At 41.2% G+C, this 22,835-nt stretch overlaps 1 protein-coding gene across 3 annotated transcripts in view; it reads right to left on the reverse strand.

Moving 5' to 3' along the window:
• KLHL2 (kelch like family member 2) overlaps positions 1–14,769 on the reverse strand; it is a 102,435-nt gene extending 87,666 nt beyond the window's left edge. For 2 of the 3 annotated variants that reach the window (XM_035022765.1, XM_035022767.1), the window contains exons 1-2: positions 14,547–14,769; positions 1,885–2,010 (exon numbers count right to left, since the gene is read on the reverse strand). In XM_035022765.1, coding sequence (XP_034878656.1) covers positions 1,885–2,010; positions 14,547–14,572 — 152 coding nt within the window. In that variant the 5' untranslated portion in view covers positions 14,573–14,769. The remainder of the gene's footprint in view (positions 1–1,884; positions 2,011–14,546) is intronic. The other variant, XM_035022766.1, reaches the window with a different exon arrangement.
• Positions 14,770–22,835: the final 8,066 nt, after the last annotated feature.

Genomic DNA, 22,835 nt, shown 5'->3' on the forward strand with positions numbered 1-22,835 from the left:
CCCTGGCCATCTGCACCCCAGCTGCCCCTCAGTTCCTCCAATGAGGCCAGCTCCCTCCCACCACCAGACTTGGGCACTGCCATTTCCTGTGTCTGGAATCCTGTTCTCTAATCTCTCCCACCCTCATCCTGGCTTCATTTCTTTTGCCTCTATTTTGCTTTAGATCTCAGCACAATTATTTCTATCTTCCCAAGGAAGCCTTTCCTGACCACTATAATCCACCTTCATAGCACCAGGCAGCCCTCCTTTGTAGCACTTACTGCCATTAAGATTTACAGTAAATTATGTGTGTAATTCTCTGATTAAGGCCTGCTTCCTGCATTCAACCATAAGCTACATGTCTGTTTTTGCTCACCACTGTATCTCTAGCACCCAACAGATAAATATTTACTGAATCTTTAAGTAAAGAAGAAACAAATGATGGACTTATAGCGTGGGCTTTTAGGAGGACATAGCACAGACAGATCGAAGGAAAGTATAAGTTATTCCCTTCTTTGTAGTCCAAGCTTTTAAATATATATACTTTGACAAAGAGAACAATGGGGTAAAAAATATATATATATATGTCTTTCACAAACAGCTAAGAAAACCAAGACTGTTACTACATACATTAGTCTTTTAATTAAGAAAAAAATTACTTGTGGCTCAATCAATTTGGGGGTAGGGGGCAGAGAAAGAGGGAGAGAATCTTAAGCAGGCTCCATACCCAGCATGGAACGGAGCTCGATCCCACAGCCCTGAGATCATAACCTGAGCCGAAATCAAGGGTCAGACATTTAACCGACTGGGCCACTCCAGGCGCCTCTTGATCAATTTTAAAGTCACTCCTTTCATATCAGTGACTCTCAAAATACTCTAGAATTACCTTAGCGATGGACATGTCACCAATCCTCAAAATTCCTACCACTACCACCACACCACCACCACCACCAGAGTCACATTTTTCTCTGACAGTTTTCTTTTTTGTCTTTTTTTTTTAAGATTTTATTGATTTATTTGTGAGACAGAGCGCACACAGAGGGAGAGTGAGAGGGAGACGCAGGCTCCCCGCTGAGCAGGGAACCCGAAGCGGGGCTCGATCCCAGGACCCTGAGATCATGACCTGAGCCGAAGGCAGACACTTAACCAACTGAGCCACCCAGGTATTCCTCTCTGACAGTCTTCTTTCCATATTCTTTGTGGTAAGTTAGAAACCTTAGACCAGTGCAGTTCAGTAGAAATATGGGATATAGATATAGATATATAAAAAATATATAAATGCAAGGTCAAAATCTTGTACTAATCACAAAAAAAGAAGTGAAAATAATTTCAATAATATATTCTATTTAACCCAAAATATCCCACATATTATCATTTCAAAATGTAATCAATATTCTTAAAAAAAATTTTTTTAAGATTTTATTTATTTATTTGAGACAGAGAGATACAGAGAGAGAGAGAGCACGAACAGGGGATAGGCAGAGGGAGAGGGAGAAGCAGGCTCCCCGCCGAGCCAGGAACCAGACATGGGGCCCAATCCCAGGACCCTGGGATTATGACCTAAGCCGAAGGCAGACACTTAACCATCTGAGCCATCCAGGTGCCCTAAAAACTTATTAATAAAACATTTTACATTCCTTTTTGTATTAAATCTTAGAAATCCATTATATATTTTCCACTTACAGAACATCTCGATTCAGACTAGCCACATGTGGCCAGTGGCTACCATATCAGACTAAGCAGTCTTATACTATTCATGCTTCTGATAAAAAATCTGCAGAAAAAGCTTTTAATGTTCTCTGTATCACACAAAGCAACAATGAGGCATGAAGAGTGTATTCAGTATAAACAACTGAAAAATAAAGGGAAGAGACCCATGGTTACACATATATTAAGTAACAATACCTTCTTAATTCATTCATGACTTTAAAAGCTTTCTTCATATGCCAAGGATTCACTGTCACTGGGCAGTGTTTTTCAGTATTATCATCTTTTGAATCGAGAGGCTTCTGATGACCCTGCTTTGTGCATCTGTGCATAAAAGAAAAGAACAAAAAAACAGAAAAGACCTTATTATAGATAATTTAGTTCAGGTTTATCAGGCTACAAGAGATACAATGAATCTCCCAAACTCGTTTAGAGGAAGTCTCACAGTATATCCCAATGTAAGATTAAGACACAATTCAGAACATTTTCTGATGGTCACTATGATTTTAACAAAAAAAAGTGGGTAATCACCTCCACAGTGTTAAAGCTCTGTCAAAGATGAGCAAAGAAAATTCAGTAAAAGTGGTTCGGCAGACAACTCAAAATAAAAATGATGAGAAATGATCTTCTGTGTTGGAAATTAACCTGCTTTTAACAATCTGTTGTAGTCATATATTATTTACAAACATATTACAAGACAGGAACAGGATCATATTTTATACAAACTTCAGAAACTCAGAATCTGATTTGAATTTTGCTTTCCACCTGCCAGGTTATTTACCCCACATATTTCAGACCTACTCTTGTAACAAGAGATTAATCATGTTAGCTAGAGTTTATTGAGTATTTGCTATACAGCAGCCACAGTGCTAAGTCATTTACCTGCATTATTTGCTTAATCTTCACAACAACTCTGTGAACTCATTACTATTATTATCCCCATTTAACAGATGAAAAGATAAAGGCAACAAAATTATTTGGGTAACTAAACAGTAGAGCTGGGTGAGACTGAAGCCAGTCTGACTCTTCGAGCTCATTCTTTTCACTCATGGTTCAATACCATTTCCTACATTAAGCAATGATACTTAACTTCATATTTAAACATAATTTTTAAGGGCATGGGCTATATTACTACTGGCATATAAATTATTCTTTTGAGACTTGGGGGCAAAAAAAATTAACAAATAAAATCAAGGTACCACGGCAGGGAGGGGGGATTAACTGCTGATGGACACAAGGGAAGTTTTCGAGGAGATGGCTGAACAACTCCAGAAATGTACTAAAAATCACTGAATTGTACAATTATAATAGTTGAATTTTATGGCATGTAAATTATGCCTCAATAAAGCTTTAAATAAAAAAATCAGGATACCAAATTAAGCCTAAAAATCATACTTGTTTATATATATCACACAAAGAACAGAGAAACATCATTATCTATTGCTGCATTTCTCTTCACACCTCTTCCTTTTCTGACCCATTTTGAAAGGATCGTTCATTTTTAAAACATTCTCTCTCACAAATTCATTCAGCACATATTATTTCAGTGCCAACTATGTACCAAGCACTGTTCTAGGCCCTTGGAATACATGTGAACAATGAACAAAAAAAGACTCCTATCCTCACAGAGCTTGGAGTCTAGCAGAGGAGAGAGAAGAGAGGGAAGAGACAACACACAGAACAAACCAGTGAAGTAGGAAGCATATTAGAAAATAAGAGCGATGGATGGAAGAAAAAAGGCAGGGTTAAAAGAAGCAAGAGTATGGAGTGATGCAACTTGCACTAGTCAATACAGTCATCAGAGCATCAATAGCCCAACTGAGAAGTGAGATTTGAAGCAGGACTAGGAGTGAGAGAATGTCCAGAAGGATGAAGAGCTAGAGCAAAGGCCTGTACGAGCCTCGTGTATTCCGGGAACTGTGAGACCAGGGCTGGGGCAGGGGGGCAGAGGGGCAGAGGGGAAGGCAGATCATGAAGGGCTGTAGATGCTGGAAGGCTTTTATCCTGAAGGCAATAGGGAGGCATTGCAGAAGAGTGACACAATCCAACTTATGTTTTCAAAGGATCACTTTGGCTGCTGGTTGAGAACAGTCAACATGGGCAAAGATGAAGGAGGGTTAGCTATTTAGGAGAGTAATGCAGTAGGGGGTAAGAGGGGCTCCGAGCACGGCAGCAGCAGTGGAGGTAGGAGCAGTGATGAGAAGCGACTGGGCTCTGGGTATATTTTAAAGGTAGTGCCAACAAGATTTGTTGACAGAATGTATGTGGCACGTCAAAGAAAATCGGAACGATTCCAGTTTTTTTGGTTTGAGCAACTGGACGGATAGAGTCTCTATTAATTGAAATGGGGGAGGCTGCAGGTGGAACCAGTTTGGGGGTAGGGAGATCAAGAGCTTCGTCTTCATACATGTTGCTTTTAAGACATCAGACATCCAAGTGAAGATATCAAATTGGCATATTAGAGTCTAGAGCTGGAAAGAAAATTTTAGCTGGATAGAAATGTGGGGATCATTGATTCCATAGAAGGTACATGAAGCAGTGAAACCCAGGCACTCAAACATTAATGTAACCTCCATAATCAACCATAGATGCTATCCTTGCTCATTCCTTGGAGCCCCAGGAATCAACACGAGTTGAGGCATCTGATTCTTCCAGGGTTTGCATACTAGATGTGGATATAAGTCCTGTTTCCCCATCCCTTGAGAGTTTTTGAAGGGGCCTTACAAATAAATTAGTACAAGATACTGCCTCTAGTGGGTGAGCCCACAGCTGGAGTGGAAGAACAGGATGGTGCACTCTACTACCCGTGGCCTCTGTGTGTGTGTGTGTATGTGGAGAGAGGGACGAGTTACACCTGGCCTGAGAAAAGGAGCTAGTAAGTCTAGGAACCAAAGATGAAAGAACATTCAGATCTGGCCGAGGAGACTGGGAAACATTTTACAGTATAAGACATATTCTCATAATGCTATGTCCCACCATCCTTTCATAAAGAAAATAGTAGGAAAAATTAAATTATGTAGGTATATGCAACCTATGCAAACTTTCTGACCACATAACACTTACTGTCCACATGTATAGGAAGTTAAGATTTACATCTGCTTCTAGTTTAATAACTTAAGAGTTTACAACAAAGGGGAAATATAATATTGAGGATTGACAAAACTATTAGAAGGCTTTTCAATGCTCAGAATGGAAGCAAAAGCAAATCAGCCCTAGAAAGAATATCATTATATAAGAGTCAAGAGTGTTTATATTTGCTTAAGAAATTATTAATTAAAACTTCCTGCATTAGAGAATTAACTTTAAGACAGCTACCATACAATAATCAATATCTACATTGGGGCATTCTTAAAGCTATTTTCAGCTCCTGCTTTTCCTGATGTACTCCAAAAACTCTACAAAGAAAAGACTTTATTCAAAGGCTTAAAGGAATAAGTAAGAAATAACATTGAATTTTTTTTAAGTGTTCTCTGTACTGAGAGCTACTTAGAAATACAGCACCCTGCCACGCAGGGCTACATTTTAACACTAAAGTCCTTTCCATAATTTTCCACTTCCTATGTGGTTTTGTTAGTCTCTCATTCAGAAGCAGAACTGAGTAACAAAATGACACATCATGCCTAAAACTACAGATGTAGAAAATGAACATATACTAGGAAGCAGGTAAGTGGGAGGTGAAGGTTTAACCTTTAAGTTATACCAGTGAAGTGTAGTTATACCTTCTCCCTACTTCCCTTCTAAAGCAGGGAGTTAGCCTTTTCCAGAGAAGCTTCTTATTCTGAGAACTGTCTTCTTTAAATTATCCGGAGGAGATACTTTTTCAAGGTTCTTTCATTTTTAAATCTTTCCCCAACTCTATACTCTGTAACCAGTCTTAAAATTGTCCAATAGCCTATTGTTATCAAAACATACTCTAGGGCGCCTGGGTGGCTCGGTTGGTTAAGCGACTGCCTTCGGCTCAGGTCATGATCCTGGAGTCCCAGGATTGAGTCCCGCATCGGGCTCCCTGCTCGGCAGGGAGCCTGCTTCTCCCTGACCCTCCCCCCTCTCATGTGCTCTCTGTCTCTCTCATTCTCTCTGTCTCAAATAAATAAATAAAATCTTTAAAAAAAAAAAAAATACTCTAAAGTAGTTGAGGTTTCCAAGGGTTTGGATCCCAATACATGGCTACACTTTATAATAGGTAATCCTGAAGCCTTTCTCAGTGACTGACTCTTCTGCAAATTTCCAGCTGCAGGCAAAGTTGGCTTCTCAGACTAGGTAACTAGGTAACTCTAACTCTGCCCCAAAACACACTACTGGCAGTAAATGAATTCTCAGAGAAGAAGAAAATAAAGACTCTAATAGGGCTGTCTCCCTCAAAGACTCAAGATCCATAACCAGGTTCTGAGGCCATCTTAGAAATGAGGTATAGTTTCTTCAGATATAGAGTATTTGCTCTGGAATAGTGATTCCCATTGGTGGGGGAGAGGACCAGCATGACCCAAGCAATTTTTTCAAACTGCATACAACCATCCCTTTTCACATGAAGATTCAGGCAAGCCCCTTTTATAGGACTAGGTATATCAGAGTGACAGCATCTCCAGGAGTAGGGGTGAAAGGCAGGTCTGTATAATTTAAAATTTAAAAAAAAAAAAAAAGGTGATGTAATATGTCCCACCCACTTACCTCCGACCCTGGGACAATCAACTCAGATTGAGAACAAACACTTTAGAAAATATGGGTTGTTCATGTTTTTAGGGTTTTCTGGTAGAAGCAATGCTATAATTCATGTGAATGATGCAGCTGCAAAATTTAACAGGGCACCAGACATTTTCACATTCAGGACACAAATACTTAGCCCCTGGGTGGCCACCATCTCTGCTCTCCCCTCTGCCTGTTCACCTCAAAAGCTGCAAGACTCCCTTGCTTGCAATGAGTCACCCACCATTACTCACAAACTTCTGCCAAGTTCACGTCAGCAGCTGTTGTTTTCAAAGTCACCATCCATGCTGTACTGCTCTGAAGTTTCTCCATTACCTTACAACATCTCTCCTACTTCCTCTGCTGTCTTCCTAGCTAAACTTGCATTCAGAGGCTGATTATCATACTAACATTGCTCCCATTCACAAAGCCAAGATATCACAAGTAGAGATTCAACCATAACTAATATTTTAACTAGTATTTGTTATGTCACTCTACAGTTTCCCAACAAAATACTCTCACATCCTTCATCTCACCCAAATAACCACTATAGTACTTACAGGTTGTAAAAATAGAGGGCTTTCTCCACTGGAAACATGTTTTGGTTTGTGGCAGAGTTGTGGTTTCAGTTTTTGCAATTAGCTAAAGACAAAGAGACCTTCTCTGCAAATTCCCTTCAAGTGTTTGGAATTTAAACTTAGGTACAGAGCCAACAGACTAACTAGAATTTACAAACATACAGTCATATTACCAAATAAATGTACCTTAAAAAAAAATGTTAACATCTGCCCTACTGACATTTAAGAATTTGGATTATACCTTCAGTATGAAGACCTTTAGGAACTGAATAGGAAGCATCTGTGAGACAAACACAAAAAAAGAAAGAAAAAAAACCCTGCCATCTAGTCAGAGAACATACATCATAATATTGCCACTGAAATCTTGCCATTTGCAATGACATGGATGAACCTAAAGAGTAGTATGGTAAGTGAAAAAGGTCAAAGACAAATACCACATGATTTCACTTACATGTGGAATCTAAACAAACAAACAACAAAAGAGACACAGACTCATACATATAGAGAACAACCTAGTGGTTGCTAGAGAGGAGAAGGTTTGGGGGGGTGGGCAAAACAGGTGAAGGGGATTAGGAGGTACAAACTTCCAGTTATAAAATAAGTCACGACAATGAGAAGTACAGCCTAGGGAATATAGTCAACGATATGGTAATAACTTTGCATGGTGACAGAATAAAAGGTAATATCCCTGAATACATCAGTATAGTACATATACTGTCGAAAGTTATGTTTCAGATTTCTCTGAGCTGGAAAAGCTGGAAAGGCCCAATTTTACTAAAATGGATTAGCAAAGAAAGCAGAACACTGAACCTACTGGAGGACGGAGGGAGAGATCATATACGTCCCCTCTTCTCCCCCTAGAATTTAGTTGTGTGGCTTTATGTTCAGAGTGTGGGGAAGCACTGGCAGGAGGAGGTGGTTGGGATGTCTGAAGTGGAGAGGTTGATGGAAGCTGGGATATAATTGTTCTCTGATAGTAGAACAATAGAGCTGTAAAAAGCTCTGCTTCAGTTCAACTCAGCTCTCTCTCCCTCTTTCCCTCCCACCTACATGACAAACAGAGCACAATCAGGCACTTTTTGTCCCTGGCAGTGACTATTACCAGGAAAGGGACCAGGGTAAAAGTATGTCTTATGCAAGATCAATCTTATTTTAAAGAATACGTTATAAACGGTTAACAAAACACTGTCAGAGCAGGATATCTATGATGTGCTAAAATCGGGAGAAGGAGGTTGATGATCCACTTCAAACACTTTCATGTCTTTTATCAACTCATATTTCTGGACTTTCTTTCACCACTTCTCCTAGGATTACTAGCACTTGGCTAGTAAGAGAGGGCTGCAATTTGATTGGACAATTCAGTTGACTAGCTACATTTTCCAGCACTTGAATGAAAAGGCACTAGGAGAGGACCAGAATCAGCTGGAAGACCTGAATTGTTCTGCCTACGCCAAATACTAACCAAGTGACCTTGGGTATAGTAACTTTGGCCTCTCTGGGCTTCAGACTGTTTACTTATAAAATAAGGTTTTGTTATTCCACAAATATGTCTAATATGAAATGCAATAGGAAAGTCAAAGATAATAACACCTCACCTACTTGCCTCAGGGAGCTGTACAAGCACTAAATACTGTATGAAAGTAAATACAGAGTTAAGAAGAAAAATGTTGAGGTTAGAAGCTAACCTGAATATAGAGATAGATTTTTATGGATTTTACTGGCCTTCCTCATTTTTAATTGCAACATTCGATCAAAAGTTGTTAGCAACAGTCCAGACAACCATCGCTGTTAATAAATCAAGTAGGTTTATTACAGTATTACAGTAACTGCCTACATGCCGACTGCACACCCTAACATTAACCAGAGTGAGGGATACACAGGAGGATGGATGCAGGAAACTTCTCCACTTAGCATCTAACTGGGGAGGGGCATCTGAAACCACTAGGGAATGGCACAAGTCAGGACACAAGTGCAAGATGATGGGTTATACTGATACTGTAGGATTGCAAAGAGCAGCTGGAACGAATTGGGATAAACAGGGGAGACTGTGTGAAGGAAGACAGGGTTCCACATGGGCCTTGGAAGAATTCCAAGTTGTTTTAACTGGGGACGGGATAGGAAAAGGCTGGAGACTCCTGCCTTGTGATAAGGCAGAGCTGACTTTAGGAGGTCAAAAGCAAATAATAATTTTGAACGTACTATAAGATTAGGCCAAAATGAGAGAGGGTTCTGATCATCTGGTTGAGATAACTGGTTTGGTAAGTCATTTGATGTGACTCTAAGATGTTGTTGGGATCAAAACAGTAGGTGGACTGAAAGGTGAGGAAAGAACACATGGAGGTTAATAGGAGAAAAGGTAGGAGAAAAAAAATGCAGGTATCAAGGGATAAAATCTGTTCATCAGAATGGTAGTGGTCAGAATGGACACTTGAAACCAGGACTCTACAGTTCCTGGAAGCTGGTAAGATGTGGAAGATGAGGAGAGAGAGAGAAATCAGAGACCATTCCAAGGCTTTGGATATCTGGGACCAGAAGAATGAGTATTGCACTGAATAAGTGCAGATGTTATAAAGGGAAGTCAGTTTGAGAACTCAGTTTTAGGCATGTTGCATCTGAGACATAAGAGTAGACGTTCTGTAAGAAGCTGAAAATTCAAGGCCGAAGCACCGATCTAGAGCCCAGGCTTAAGATATAGATGGAGCCAAAACCTAGTGATTAATAGTTGATTAAAAAGAACTGGCCAAGACCTGCATTCGTGAGGAACTGCCACCGCCAACAGTAACAGAAGAGAAGCCCTGTAAAACAGGAAAAAAGTGATCGAGTCCCACCTTCCCCTCTACTTGATAACCAATGAAAAGTAATTTACCATCTGAAAAAAGACAATAGAGACCTTAAGGGTGTTGACAAGATTAAACGAGATAAAGTAAATCACATTTAGCAACCTGGGCGCTTGGGTGGCTCAGTTGGTTAAGCGACTGCCTTCGGCTCAGGTCATGATTCTGGAGTCCTGGGATCGAGTCCCACATCGGGCTCTCTGCTCGGCAGGGAGTCTGCTTCTCCCTCTGACCCTCCTCCCTCTCATGCTCTCTGTCTCTCATTCTCTCTGTCTCAAATAAATAAATAAAATCTTTAAAAAAAAAAAATCACATTTAGCAACCTAAAACTACAGGAGGAAACCAAGAAAAAGTAGTGTCATGGAAAGCAAGAGCTTATTTTTCAAGGCAGGATCAGTGAAAAGAACTTGTCAAAAAAATACTTCAGCAAAGGCCAATAGTCTGAAATGTAAAACAGTAAAGCACTTAACACACAAAATATACTGACCCATGCACTACAGTAATTGTATTATATATTTGTTCACTATCAGTTTCAACCTCGAGGAAAAGGACTTTGTTTTCTGAGATATCCCCAAAGCCTGGTCATAGTAAGCATCCAGTAAGTATGAATGAAAAACCTGAACTCCCTTATTATAAACAGTAAATACATTTGGAATTTGGAAGAATTCTAAGGAAGAGCATCTGGAAAGCAATTTTCATTCTCTGTATCACCTCGAAAGAATTTTCCATCTGATCTTAATTAAGAAGTTCAGTTGTTTTCATAAACATTCCTGATGCAGTTCCATAACAGCCACAGGTGAGTAAATTTACAGTAACGTTCATGAAAGCACACTTACTAATATTTATTGAATGTCTACTGTGCGCATTAGGAAATATACATCAGAAACAAGGTTTGGGCCTATTTAATGGGATGGGGACGAGTGATTTCCCAGCATCAGAAAATTTAGACCACTGCAGAAATGTTACCTATTTCCAGAATCCACTTCTCAAGTTCCCAAATACACCTCAGAATTTTCCTTATATAACACTTCCTTCAACACACATTGATCCATGTCTTCTCTCAACATTACCTTGTCAGCCATTATTGCTCCTAAATATTTTAAACATCTTTGTCACTGAGGAGATTCACCTATGATCTGACAGATGCCCAATTTACATTCATGTCTAGGTAAACAAAAACAAGAATACATTTCAATGTGCTATAAAAGACAAACCAATGAATATTGGGGTAACCTCTGTCAAGGTTCCAAATTCACAGTAATTGAATCTAAAAAGTAGAAAACATTAAAGGTCATCTGGTCCAGTGGATCACAAATATCAGGCTTCCGTGAACTTTTTACTGGTCTGTGACAAAATAAGGAAAATGTAGTAAGTTTTCATAAAACTAAATTAATTCAATTTAAGGACTATCCTTTAGTCTGAAATAATGTCCTTCTTTGTATTTGGAAAGGGACACTAAAATGTCCTCTCTCTTACCAAAAGATGGTGAGAGTTGATAATTATTTTATCGATTTTTTTTTCTGCTAGGCAAAACAAAAAACTTAGCAATTCTGTGTTGGACCTCAGTTTTTTCTTTTAACTTCACAGGTCAGTGAAACCCAAAATTCTGAAAACCTCTGTTCTAATTCAACCCATCTTCTGCTGTCTAAATCCCTTAGAACATGGTCAACAAGAGGTTTGGTCTGCCTACGCTTGAACAACTCCGATGCCAAGATATGGCAGTGATGTGGAAACACTGGTCCAAGATATGGTTGTATCTGAGGCACGTTTGCTTAGTTTTGTGAAGGAAAAACAAAAACGTAAGGCTTGTAAGGAGAAAGCCAACTTGTGAAAGAGGAGCCAGTAAGAAAATGAGGGTTAAGAAACTGTTCAGTGAGGGGTGGTCAAAGGAATGCACTCCATCCTATACCTCGGTGTTCCCTCAACTTAATAATTATGAAAATCCTTTGCAAAAATAACTATAAAAGCTAGAATCTGTGAAAAGTTCCTAAGGTCAGGTCTGCACATCTCAGTTTACCACCTGAATTTCCTTTACTACCCTACATCTAGTTTTTAGTCACACACCTTCAGGTTCTATCAGAGGCAAATGTCCCATCATCTTCCTATCACCCAGACTCCAAAATGCAGGAGAATCTAAATGCCACATATAGGATGCAAAAACAATAAGCAGAGATATGACACCCAATGACAATATGAAAATCAAAAAGGATGAGGAGAACTTGGAGGCAAAGAGTGGAAAGAGTACAAAAGATCAAACCCTAATTTCAACAAGCCTATCCCAAAGGAATTAGGGAAACTCTGCCCCTCCAAGACAGTATGTTAACAGGCCAAAGGGCAGCAAGGTGGGATTTGAAAACAACGTGAAACTGGCTGTTAGAAAAGAAGCACGAGTATAAGCTCCTACACAGTGCCAGGCAGAGACAGGCATTCAAATATTTGCAGAATTAATGAATTAACAAACAGACATTTGCCCAAAGAGGATCTGAATCCCTGCTTCCAACCACATCACCCAAGGCATATTAAGCCCACATCAAACATCTTGCCTTGCCTTAAAGCTCAGGCTAAAAATCTAACCTTATGAAAGACTGAGCCCTCCCAATAACTTCCACTGCCTCCATCCACCAAGCTCTAGCCCAGTGAGGCCCAATAAAGCTCCTTCCCAAAAAGATACTGCCTTGCAATTCTCAAACACAGCACCCCTGATTTCGTGTGGAAGGGAAAAGTGAGCTAATGGGAGTGAAGGCAAACAGGCCAAGGGGTCAGAAGGAAAACTATTTCTGATTCTAACAAACTCTGAACTGAGGGTTAATCCTACATAGACCAAATGAAAATAAACCCTATTTGTATTTATTATTAAGTGAACGTGAACAATGAAGAAGTCTCACCAACTTTAGCCACCCATGATTAAAAGAAGTTTTAACAGTTCTTTCTTCCCTGCTGGTATTCCTAGCTTTCCATCACCTCTCAGCCTGCCATTGTTCCAGCATTACTGATGGAGTCTCAATACCAAAGAACTGTGCTAGATACCAAAATTATGATTAATTGATCTGTCCTAGATTTTGTTTATCAATATTTGCATGCACACGTATTTCATTTTCAATTATGTCTATTTAAATCATTTTCTATGCCTCTACTCCCTCCCTCCAGAGCCTGCTTATTGTCCACACCCTTTTTTCACCTGCATTTCTGAGAGCCCCCGTTCTTTCCTGTAGTTCCCTCTGCTCCAAAAGTAAAATGGGACTGCAGAAAAGGGATATAAAGGGGGCAGATTTACTACAGATAACATGCCTACATGGTATATTCTATATATTACGTGCTGTCTATACACAGGTAACGTTTCCTGCCTTAATTGACTCTAAGCCTGGACAGAACCCATGTGCTGGTGCTGTATTCACGCTACTGATGCTAACAGTCCACCATCATGTTTCCTAGGGGTTCCGGAGCTTTCCCAAAGCTGCTGAAGAACATGACCAGAAAACAAAGCCCTCAAAACCACAGTGATCAGGAAGCAACTGAGCCCCTGCTTCTACCAGCCCAGGAGGGTCAATTCATCAATCTTACTCCTTAGATCCCCATGACCTGTTCCACTCAAGCTAAAAATTCTGTAAGGCACTTTTAGAAACTGTAGTTCTAGGATCCTATTAGCTCTCCTAAAAGGACTCAACATCAAAAAATTATTCAGCCCAAGCCAAATATCCATATTTTGGCTGGAATTCTGCCACACATCCACAAGAGGCTGGTGCCGTACAACTGCCATGGAGTGAAACCGGCCAAATCTAAGTGAAAAACGCTAAGACTCCATGAATAAGATCTCATGAAAAGGTACACCGTTCTCAGAATGAGGTCTGCTTCGGTTTGAAAAGTCAGATTCAAAGGGCTCTTGTTCCTTCACAAAGGTTAACCTAAGGAAGGCAAACCAAAGCTGAAATTTCCAAAACTCCTGGGGATTTATAGTCCACTTTTACTAAATACTTCCAAAAAAATAACATTGTACTGAATAATGCAAATCTTCGATATCTTCCACAATAATTGTTCAACTGTTATTATTTCTGGAAAGTAGTTTCGTTGCCGGTATCTTGAATGTATCTGGGTACCAAGGAAAAAGACACCTGTGCCTGGCAGGTCGCTACACTACTAATTTGCCCAGGGTACCAAGGAAACAGAAGATGCTCTGGTTTCTGGATACAATTTTCTGCAGTGCCAGGTAAAAGAGGTCACATGCCCCGAAGAGCCGTGGCTCATTTAGAGTGATGTAAAAGCTCCTCAGATATTAATTTTGCTAGAAATCCAGAGAAGCAAGCAACCTAAGACCAATTCATTTAGACACCGGTGTCTGGTACTTTCCAGTTTCCTTTTTTTCAACGGACTCCCGTGCAGCACATCTCCATCCCGAGAAAGGGGTTGGCAAGCTGGGCACCAGCAACCCATGCATTCCAGGGAGGCGCACACAGGACGGGCAGAGTCCCCAAGCCCAGCCCCATCCCGAATCTTCTATTCGCCTGGGGCCAGGGAGACCCTTCCCTGGAAATCCTGGACAGGGTTCTAAGTCACTGCCTGGCCAGCGGAGTTTCCGTCCGCGTCCGCCTCAGGACTGCGGGAACCGCGCCGTCACGCCCCGCAGCTCCCACCTCCCGCGGCCCCCCGGCGTCCGCTCCCCGGCGGCTCCCGGCGGCCGTCCCCGAGCAGCACCCGCGGCCGGCGACACGCGCCGCAGCGGCGCGCGTCTCTGCAGCGGCACAGCCCGCCCGCTCGCCGGCTCACTCACGCGGGAGGTAGCGGCGGCGTCTCCATTGTGGCTCCTCCTGGGCTTCAGAACGCAGGCACCGACCGCCGCCGCCAGCACCATTCCAGCCGCGGACGCCGGCACTGCCCGCCCGCCGAGCCGCGTTCCATCCGCCCCAGAGGGGGCGCCGCGCTCGCCTCACCGCGCGCCACCACCTGCGGCGGCGGCCCCCGCGGCCATGGCCCGCTCGGCCGGGCGCGCTCCGTCTGCCTGCGCGGCTCCCGCGCTCGCCGGAGTGCGGGGCGGTGGCGGCGGCGGCGGCGGCGGCGGCGGCGGCGGGACGGGCGGGCGCGCGGGCTCGGCGACTTCCGGGTTCGGCCCCGGCCGCGCCGACGCCGTGACGGGACGGTGATGCGGCCTCCCGCGGCGGCCGAGGACCCCTCCCTCGGCGCCTCCCCTTCCTCCTGCTCCGGCTTGCGGCTGCTGAGGGTGCTGCCGCTGCGGAGGGTGCTGCTACTGCCGCTGCCGTTGCTGCCGCTAGCGGTGGAGGCGGGCGGGCGCCAGCCGGGAGCGGGGCGGGCGTGCCCAGACGCGGGCCCGCGGGGCGGGACGGGGGCGGCGGCCGCCCGCAGCTGGCGCTGGGGCTCACCCGGGCGGCGGGAGCTGGAAAATGGGAGGGGGTGTTGTCTGTGCGGGGAAAGGGCACCCGAAAACAGCATATCGGCGCTCGCTCTTCACTTACTGCTCTGCTTCGCGGGCGTGTTCACATCGCTCTCTTTTGATTTGAGCCTGTGCCCAGGGAGATGGGAAGGGTAGGCACTAACCAACCACTTCCTTCACAAATGGTGAAACTGAGGCAAGAAGAAGTGAATTTGCCTGTCCAGTGTCCCAAGCAAGGACCTGGGCCTCCCTTCCCAGTGTATGATCCATTCGTTGGACAAGTGAAGTGAGCACCTACTAGACAAGGTTTTGGTACGGGATACGACAAGAGAGCAAAGCCATCATGGAGCTGTCAATCTAGACGGGCTAAGAAACAAACGAAGGATGCGTGCTGTGAAGAAAATCAGAGTGAGGAAATGGGATGCTATTTTAGGAGTAACCAGAGAAGGCCCCTCAAATGATATCATTTAAACAGAGATGGAATAAAATTAATCTTGAGGAAAGCAAAGAGAGCTCAGGGCAAGGGAAGAGTAAGGCAGAGACTCCTATGCAAAACCTTGCCTGGCTTGTTGAGGAACAGGAAGGAGAACAATGTAGCAGGTGATCGTCCAAATATGCCCGCTGGACAACAGTAGCATCTGGCAGTTGGTTAGAAATGCGAATTCAGGAGGCCCACTTCAGATCTACTGAACCAGAAACTCTGGGGGTGGAGCCTAGGAGTCTGTCCTGTAACAAGGCTTCCAGATGATGCTGATGCGCGCTAAGGTTTGAGAACCTCTGCTGTAGCTGAAGCAGAGTGAGGACAGGAGACAGTCCGAGGAGGTGTTGTGTGGGGAGTACTGACAGGTCACAAAGGTCTTGTAGGCCATCATTAAAGATTTGGCTTTTACCAAGAAGAGACACAACTGTAAAGTTGTGAGCAGATTAATCTGATAATTAAAAGGACGCCTTTGCTGGTATTTGTTTTAAAATACTCCACCCAAAAAAAGGGGGGGGTAGGGAATAGTAGAAAAAGATGGACAAATTGCTAATTTTTGATGCTGAATGATGGGTGCATGAGGGTGGTCATCATTTATGTATATGTGTATGTTTTTAAAGGCCCATAATAAAAAAAAAAGTTATTTTTTTCAAAAGATGACTGGTTGCTATATGAGTGGTATATGTAGGGAAGTAAGAGAGCAAACAAGGAGATTAGCCTAGCTGGAATGAAAAATAAGGATGGCCTAGACTAAAGTCAGAGTGATGGAGAGAAGTGGTCAGATTCTGATTCTATTTAGAAGATAAAGCACACGGGAATTGCTGATAGGTTAGATATGAGTATAAGAAAAAGATAGAGTCAAAGATAATCCCCAGGGTTTTGATCTGGGCTCTTGGGAGAATGGACTTGACATTTACTGAGATTGGGGAGATAGAAACAGATTTGGTCAGGGGAAGGAAATATTTGTAAACTCTGATTTAGACATGGTTAAGTTTGAGGTGTCTATTAAACATCCATGTGAAGATAGGTGTAGACAACTAGATAAATATATCTGAAGTGGACATAACTGTGGAGTTTGTCAGCATACAGATGTTATTTAAAGTCACGGAACTGGAAACCACAGAGGTAGACAAATCATAAGAGACTCTTAATCTCAGGAAACAAACAGGGTTGCTGGAGTGGAGGTGGGTGGGAGGGATGGGGTGGCTGGGTGATGGACATTGGGGAGGGTATGTGCTATGGTGATAGCTGTGAATTGTGTAAGACTGATGAATCACAGACCTGTACCCCTGAAACAAATAATACATTATATGTTAATAAAAATAAATAAATTAAAAAAAAATAAAGTTACAGAACTGGCTGAGATCAACTACATAATTAGCTATGGAAGAGGACAAAGAAATGAGCCCTGGGGCACTCCAACATTAAGATATTAAGGTGAAGAGAATTCAGGAAAGGAGACAGAGAAGGAGCAGTGGGCAGGGTAGGAGGAGGACCAGAAATGTCTTGGTGGCCTACTGAAGTGTTCCAGAAAAAGGCAATATTTTAATATGCCTTAGCATGGGCTAACCTTGATCCACCATGAATAGGACATACACCATGAGTTACTGGTGGTTGTTTTTTTTTGTTTTGTTTTGTTTTTTCAGATTCCAAAGAAAACTTCCTACTTTATCAGGTCATTGTAAGAATTAAATGAAATAATCTATGTAAAGTGTATAACACTAAGTGTATAATGGAAGCACTTAATAAATGGTCATGGCTATTATTATTTCTACATATTTCCATGATATCAGTCATACCTGACTGAGCTAGGAATTGAGATTAAGTGCTGGACCCAAGAGATACACACTAACTTAGGTTTGATCAAAACTTTGATCTGACTTCTTTCTTCTGCATGCAAGGTGAGTGAGCAGAGCTGTTTGATCACCCATTTCAGGAACTCTTTCAAGAAAAAACAAAAAAAGTCTTCTATTGCTTGTGTATATTCCCACCCAAATGAAGATGTGTCAGTCTGACAATTAAGTACACAACTCCAAACCATAGTTCCCCTAGATTAATTTTTTCTGTTATAATTCTCTGCTCCTTAAGGGATCCAGATCATCTAGAATGCTAAGTATCTATCCAAACCTTTTCTTTTTCATTATCTATTTCTAAATTTGTAGACTTTACAAATGGTCTGGGAAAGAGTACCTTTTTACCCTCGTACAGCTCAACCTCACTGAGAGTCAAATGTCAGGTAGATTTGAAGGCAGTCCATGTTTCTAATCCAAGTCTCTGCCCTGGAGCCCATTCCTTGCAAAGAAGGGGAAGAAATAAACCCACAACTCAACATCTCATCTAAGAATTTTGAAGCAGTTTGAAAATGTTAACTAATCTCCACTGAGCTTTTGTTGTTTTCTGAAGAGACAGTGATGGAAACTTTGGCTTTCAGATGTAAGTAGACCTGCCCAAGATCAGTAGCAATTTATGAGGCCAGTTTCCATTTTCATCTTTGCATGGGCCAAGTAACTTCACAAAGCTGGCCCTTGGCCAGATGCAACCTCAAGACCTAACCCTGCCTTACATTCATGAGAAAAGTAAACAAAAATGCTTGACAGGATGAAGACAAGTCCATTTGTGGGGGAAAAAAACTTTTAATACATCTTTCTTTGTATGTCAGCTTCACCATTTTCTCAAGTAAAGGGCACAAAGGATTAAGAGTAGTTGCCCAAGGCCACCAAGGACTTCTCATTTCCATTTCCCTTGGTATGGAGCTGACTGGACATGCAAAGGTGTTTGAGATCTCCCTCCTTGGGTTATTAGCTCCACTCATCTCCTGATTATTCTTTAGATGAGTTGTTTACTCCCCACAGAGGGATGACACAAAAGTCCATTTGTTATACTGTTGAAATAGAACAAGTCCTTAGCCATGTTAGTAACCACAACCTAAAGCTAATGTGAGTAACCAGAATATATCACTTGTAAAGAAGATGGAACCACACAGAGGAACACATCAATGACAGTAGCTGGTGACAAAAGTTACTCAGATCGAGTTGAAATCAGATGTTGCAGTAGACTAATGACATGACATGGCAGGCACAGATACATCATATGGCAAGAATCTGGGAACTGGGGATTGTTCATGTAAAGAAAAGATTTAATTTCACCAGAGAGTATAAAGCTGTAAGATCCCATTTTTGTAATTCTTTTCAGTGTAAATATAGCAAATATGAAAAGCATCACTTATTCAAAAATACACCTTTAAAGAAAGCTGAAGACCTTCTATAAAGTCTTATTTTCTATCCTAAAGAGGTGGTTTAAAATTCATTACTTGGGTGCCTGGGTGGCTCAGTTGGTTGAGCAATTGCTTCGGCTCAGGTCATGAGCCCGGAGTGGGATAGAGCCCCACATTGGGCTCCCTGCTCAGCGGGGAGCCTGCTTCTCCCTCTGACCCTCTCCCCTCTCATGCTGTTTCTCACTCTCTCTCTCTCACTCAAATAAATAAATAAATAAATAAATAAATAAATAAATAAATAAATAAAAATCTTTAAAATGCATTACTTGAGTTGTTTTTCTATTTTTAAATTAGGGTTTTTGTTTTTATTCTTCTGATTTGGAAGCAGCTTAGTGTACATAATATGAAGCATTTCAAAATATCTTTGCAAGATTTTGCTATTTAGCAAATGGATTTGTTGATACATTAAAGGTATTTATTACATGCTTTGTGGTGTTAAATGGGGTGATGTGAGTCTTCTGCTCCAGACCAGTAGAAAATCCTTAATTGAAGGAATCCTTCATTTTTATGACTCCAGTTTCCTCTGCAAATGCTTCCTTGTTTTCATAGTCTTTAAGCTACCAACCCTACTTCCAGCGCAGCACACCCGCCCATTATCCTGTATGGGAGGCTCCTGGAGAAATAAAAGCAAATTGTTTGCTGCCAAGTTTAATTGGAAATCTGCTGGAATGGGTACAGGAAGTATCCAAAAGTAGAGTTCACACTAATGTATATCAGGTAAGCAGTTTCTCTGTGCTTTTTTTAAGAAAAGAAAATCTACTTAATCTATTTTTACTTGTATAGTTATATGGTATCTATTTATGTAGTCTAGTGATATAATACCTCATTAGAGAATTATCTAAGACTAAACATCTTTCTTTTTTAAAATTTTTTTTTCTTCTAAAAGATTTTATTCATTTATTTGACAGAGAGAGACAGCGAGAGAGGGAACACAAGCAGGGGGAGTGGGAGAGGGAGAAGCAGGCTTCCCGCGGAGCAGGGAGCCAGATGCGGGGCTCGATCCCAGGACCCTGGGATCATAATCTGAGCCAAAGGCAGACGCTTAACGACTGAGCCACCCACGTGCCCCTTTTTTTAAAAAAAATTTTTATTGTTATGTTAATCACCATACATCATTAGTTTTTGATGTAGTGTTCCATGATTCATTGTTTGCGTATAACACCCAGTGCTCCATGCAATACGTGCCCTAATACCCATCACCAGGCTAACCCATCCCCCACCCCCTCCCCTCTAGAACCCTCAGTTTGTTTCTCAGGGTCCATAGTCTCTCATGGTTCATCTCCCCCTCCGATTTCCCCCCCTCCATTCTTCCCCTCCTGCTATCTTCTTCTTTTTTTTTTTTTCTCTTAACATATATTGCATTATTTGTTTCAGAGGTACAGGTCTGTGATTCAACAATTCACAACTGCACAATTCACGGCGCTCACCATAGCACATACTGTCCCCAGTGTCCATCACCCAGCCACCCCGTCCCTCCCACCCCCAGTACTAGAGCAACCCTCAGTTTGTAAGACTAAACATATTTCTACACAGTCAGCAATGCTGGGGGGAGGAAAGAGCAAGTAAAAATTCTTGACAAACTACAGGAACTACAGGAAGCATTATTAGCATGTTGTCATTCTTCTCAAGTTATGCGTGCGTGTGCGCACGCACACACAAACTTCTGTTTGTCCATCACAGCTGACTGTTCGTAGCATGGACCTTAAACCAAACTGTGAAATACATTTGTTGTTGGCATTCTCATTTTCCCCATTCTGTTCCTTTTTTTCCCTTTGACATCAATATATCTATCACCTCTGACCCTCCCCATCCACTCATCTCCAAAGTCCTTTCTTCATCCCTAATAAAACTTAGAAATTATCTAATATGAGTTAACAGAATGGTTGATTAGTGGATTATACTTTAATATAATAGCTTTAATATAATGGAGTAACTTCTTATTGGTATTATTTTAGCCAAATAATATTTTATACCCTAGTCTTTCTCCTAGAATGCATTTCAATGCCCTCTATATTATTTTAATCACAATATTTTTGATAACAAAGTGTGATGTTGAAATGTGTCTTTTTCATTAATGGACTTGGACTTCATTCAATGAACTGTGAAAGGAATGTTTTACTTAAATAAAAGACAATGCTGATAGAAGAGATGAAAAATATTCCTGAACTCTAGACTTTTTTGAGACCAAAACCTCTGGAAGTTTGTATTATTTGTTCAAATTGTTCACATGGCAATATGAAAGATAAGTCTTGAATTTCCACATAAATCCTAAAATTTGAGCTCAGCCCAAGTCTCGGAATTATTTTTGCAAGTAAGGATCCTTTGCCAAGAAATCCTTTCTAGTTCTTAATCTGGTTCTAGTCAGCTTCTGGATGCAGAGAAGCATGTTTAATGCACGATATAAGTGGTTAGTCAATTCCTGAGGCATCCATATTTCTTCATTTTCCTTGTTAAGATTTTGGTAATAATCCAACCCAAGAAATAGAATTGAATCCAGGCTGCATATGTATGAGAACTATTCTTCACTGAACTAAAAATGAACCTAAGCTGCCATTTTGAAGTCTTTGTTAAAAGCCAACTATAATTAAATCATAAGAAAAATATTCCTAGTCATACTTTCTGAGGCAAACTAATTCAAGCAAATGTTAATTGTATTACACTTAGGTATTATATCAATTTTTTAATGCCAGGTGGGGAAAACACTGACCACCTTATTTTAAGTTGCAGTTGTACTCTCAACACTCTCTAAACTCCTTTTCTGATTTATTTTTCCCCAAAGCACTTATTTATAAATCACAATTTAACAAAGTAGGTGTTTTACATGTTTATTTCATTTATTGTCTGTCTTCCCCCTTAGAATGTAAGCTCTGTGAAGGCATAGATTTTAGTCTGTTTGGTCCCTGCAGTATGAGGCTTAGAAAAGTTCTGGCACATAGTATGCATGCGACACATACTATTGAATGAACAAATTGGCACTATTTACTATATTTACCAACCAAAACACTTACCTCCAGGAATGTATATTCTAACTCAGATTCATGCAATGTACATTTTAACACTTATATACAACAATTATATATAATTATATATTAATTTTTCTTCTTTTTTACTTTTGGAAGCATAAAATTGATGCTCCCCAGAAATAAGGAAGGCACAGAGAAACTTACTTTGATTCCAGTCAGTCAACAAGCTAACATTTACTGAATGATTTATTTGATGAATATACTGGGTTGAGAGTTGGGGGGAGTGGTAGAAATAATACAAAGCATAATGTGGGATGCCTGGGTAGCTCAGTCGTTAAGCATCTGCCTTTGGCTCAGGTCATGATCTCAGAGTCCTGGGATCAAAGCCTGCATTGGGCTCCCTGCTCAGCAGGGAGTCCACTTCTTCCTCTCCCTCTGCTGCTCCCCCTGCTTGTGCTCTCTCTCTCTCTTTCTCTGACAAATCAATAAAATCTTTAAAAAAAAAAAGCTTAAGACAAGAATTCTGCCTTTAAGAAACTTGTCATTAACTTCAGACTTCAAGACATAAATCTAGTATATTAAATCAAATTAATTGAACAAAAGTACCAGACAACAAAGTCTTCACAAATAAGGTGAGTACTGACTTGCTCACTTAAGAAAGAGAAAGGCACACAGTAGGAAAAGAGAATATATTCCTGGACAGAAAAGGGGGATTTTAGACAACAAATGATTTCAAAGACTGGGGTAATAAGAAATAAAGCCAAGATGTTAATGTGAAGGTCAGATTCTAGAGATCCTTGAATAGGTTTTATATGAAATAAGTAGATAAGTATTAGAGGAGCATGTCTGTCCATCTGTGTGTGTGTGTGTGTGTGTGTGTTTGGCCAGGTAGTAGAGTACAAACTACTGTAAGAATTTTAATCTGGCATTGGTGTGCAAAATTAATAACAGATGGA

The sequence above is a fragment of the Mirounga leonina genome, unplaced genomic scaffold (genome assembly GCF_011800145.1).
Source record: "Mirounga leonina isolate KUSES-001 unplaced genomic scaffold, KU_Mleo_1.0 Mir_176, whole genome shotgun sequence".
Lineage (NCBI taxonomy): Eukaryota > Metazoa > Chordata > Mammalia > Carnivora > Phocidae > Mirounga > Mirounga leonina.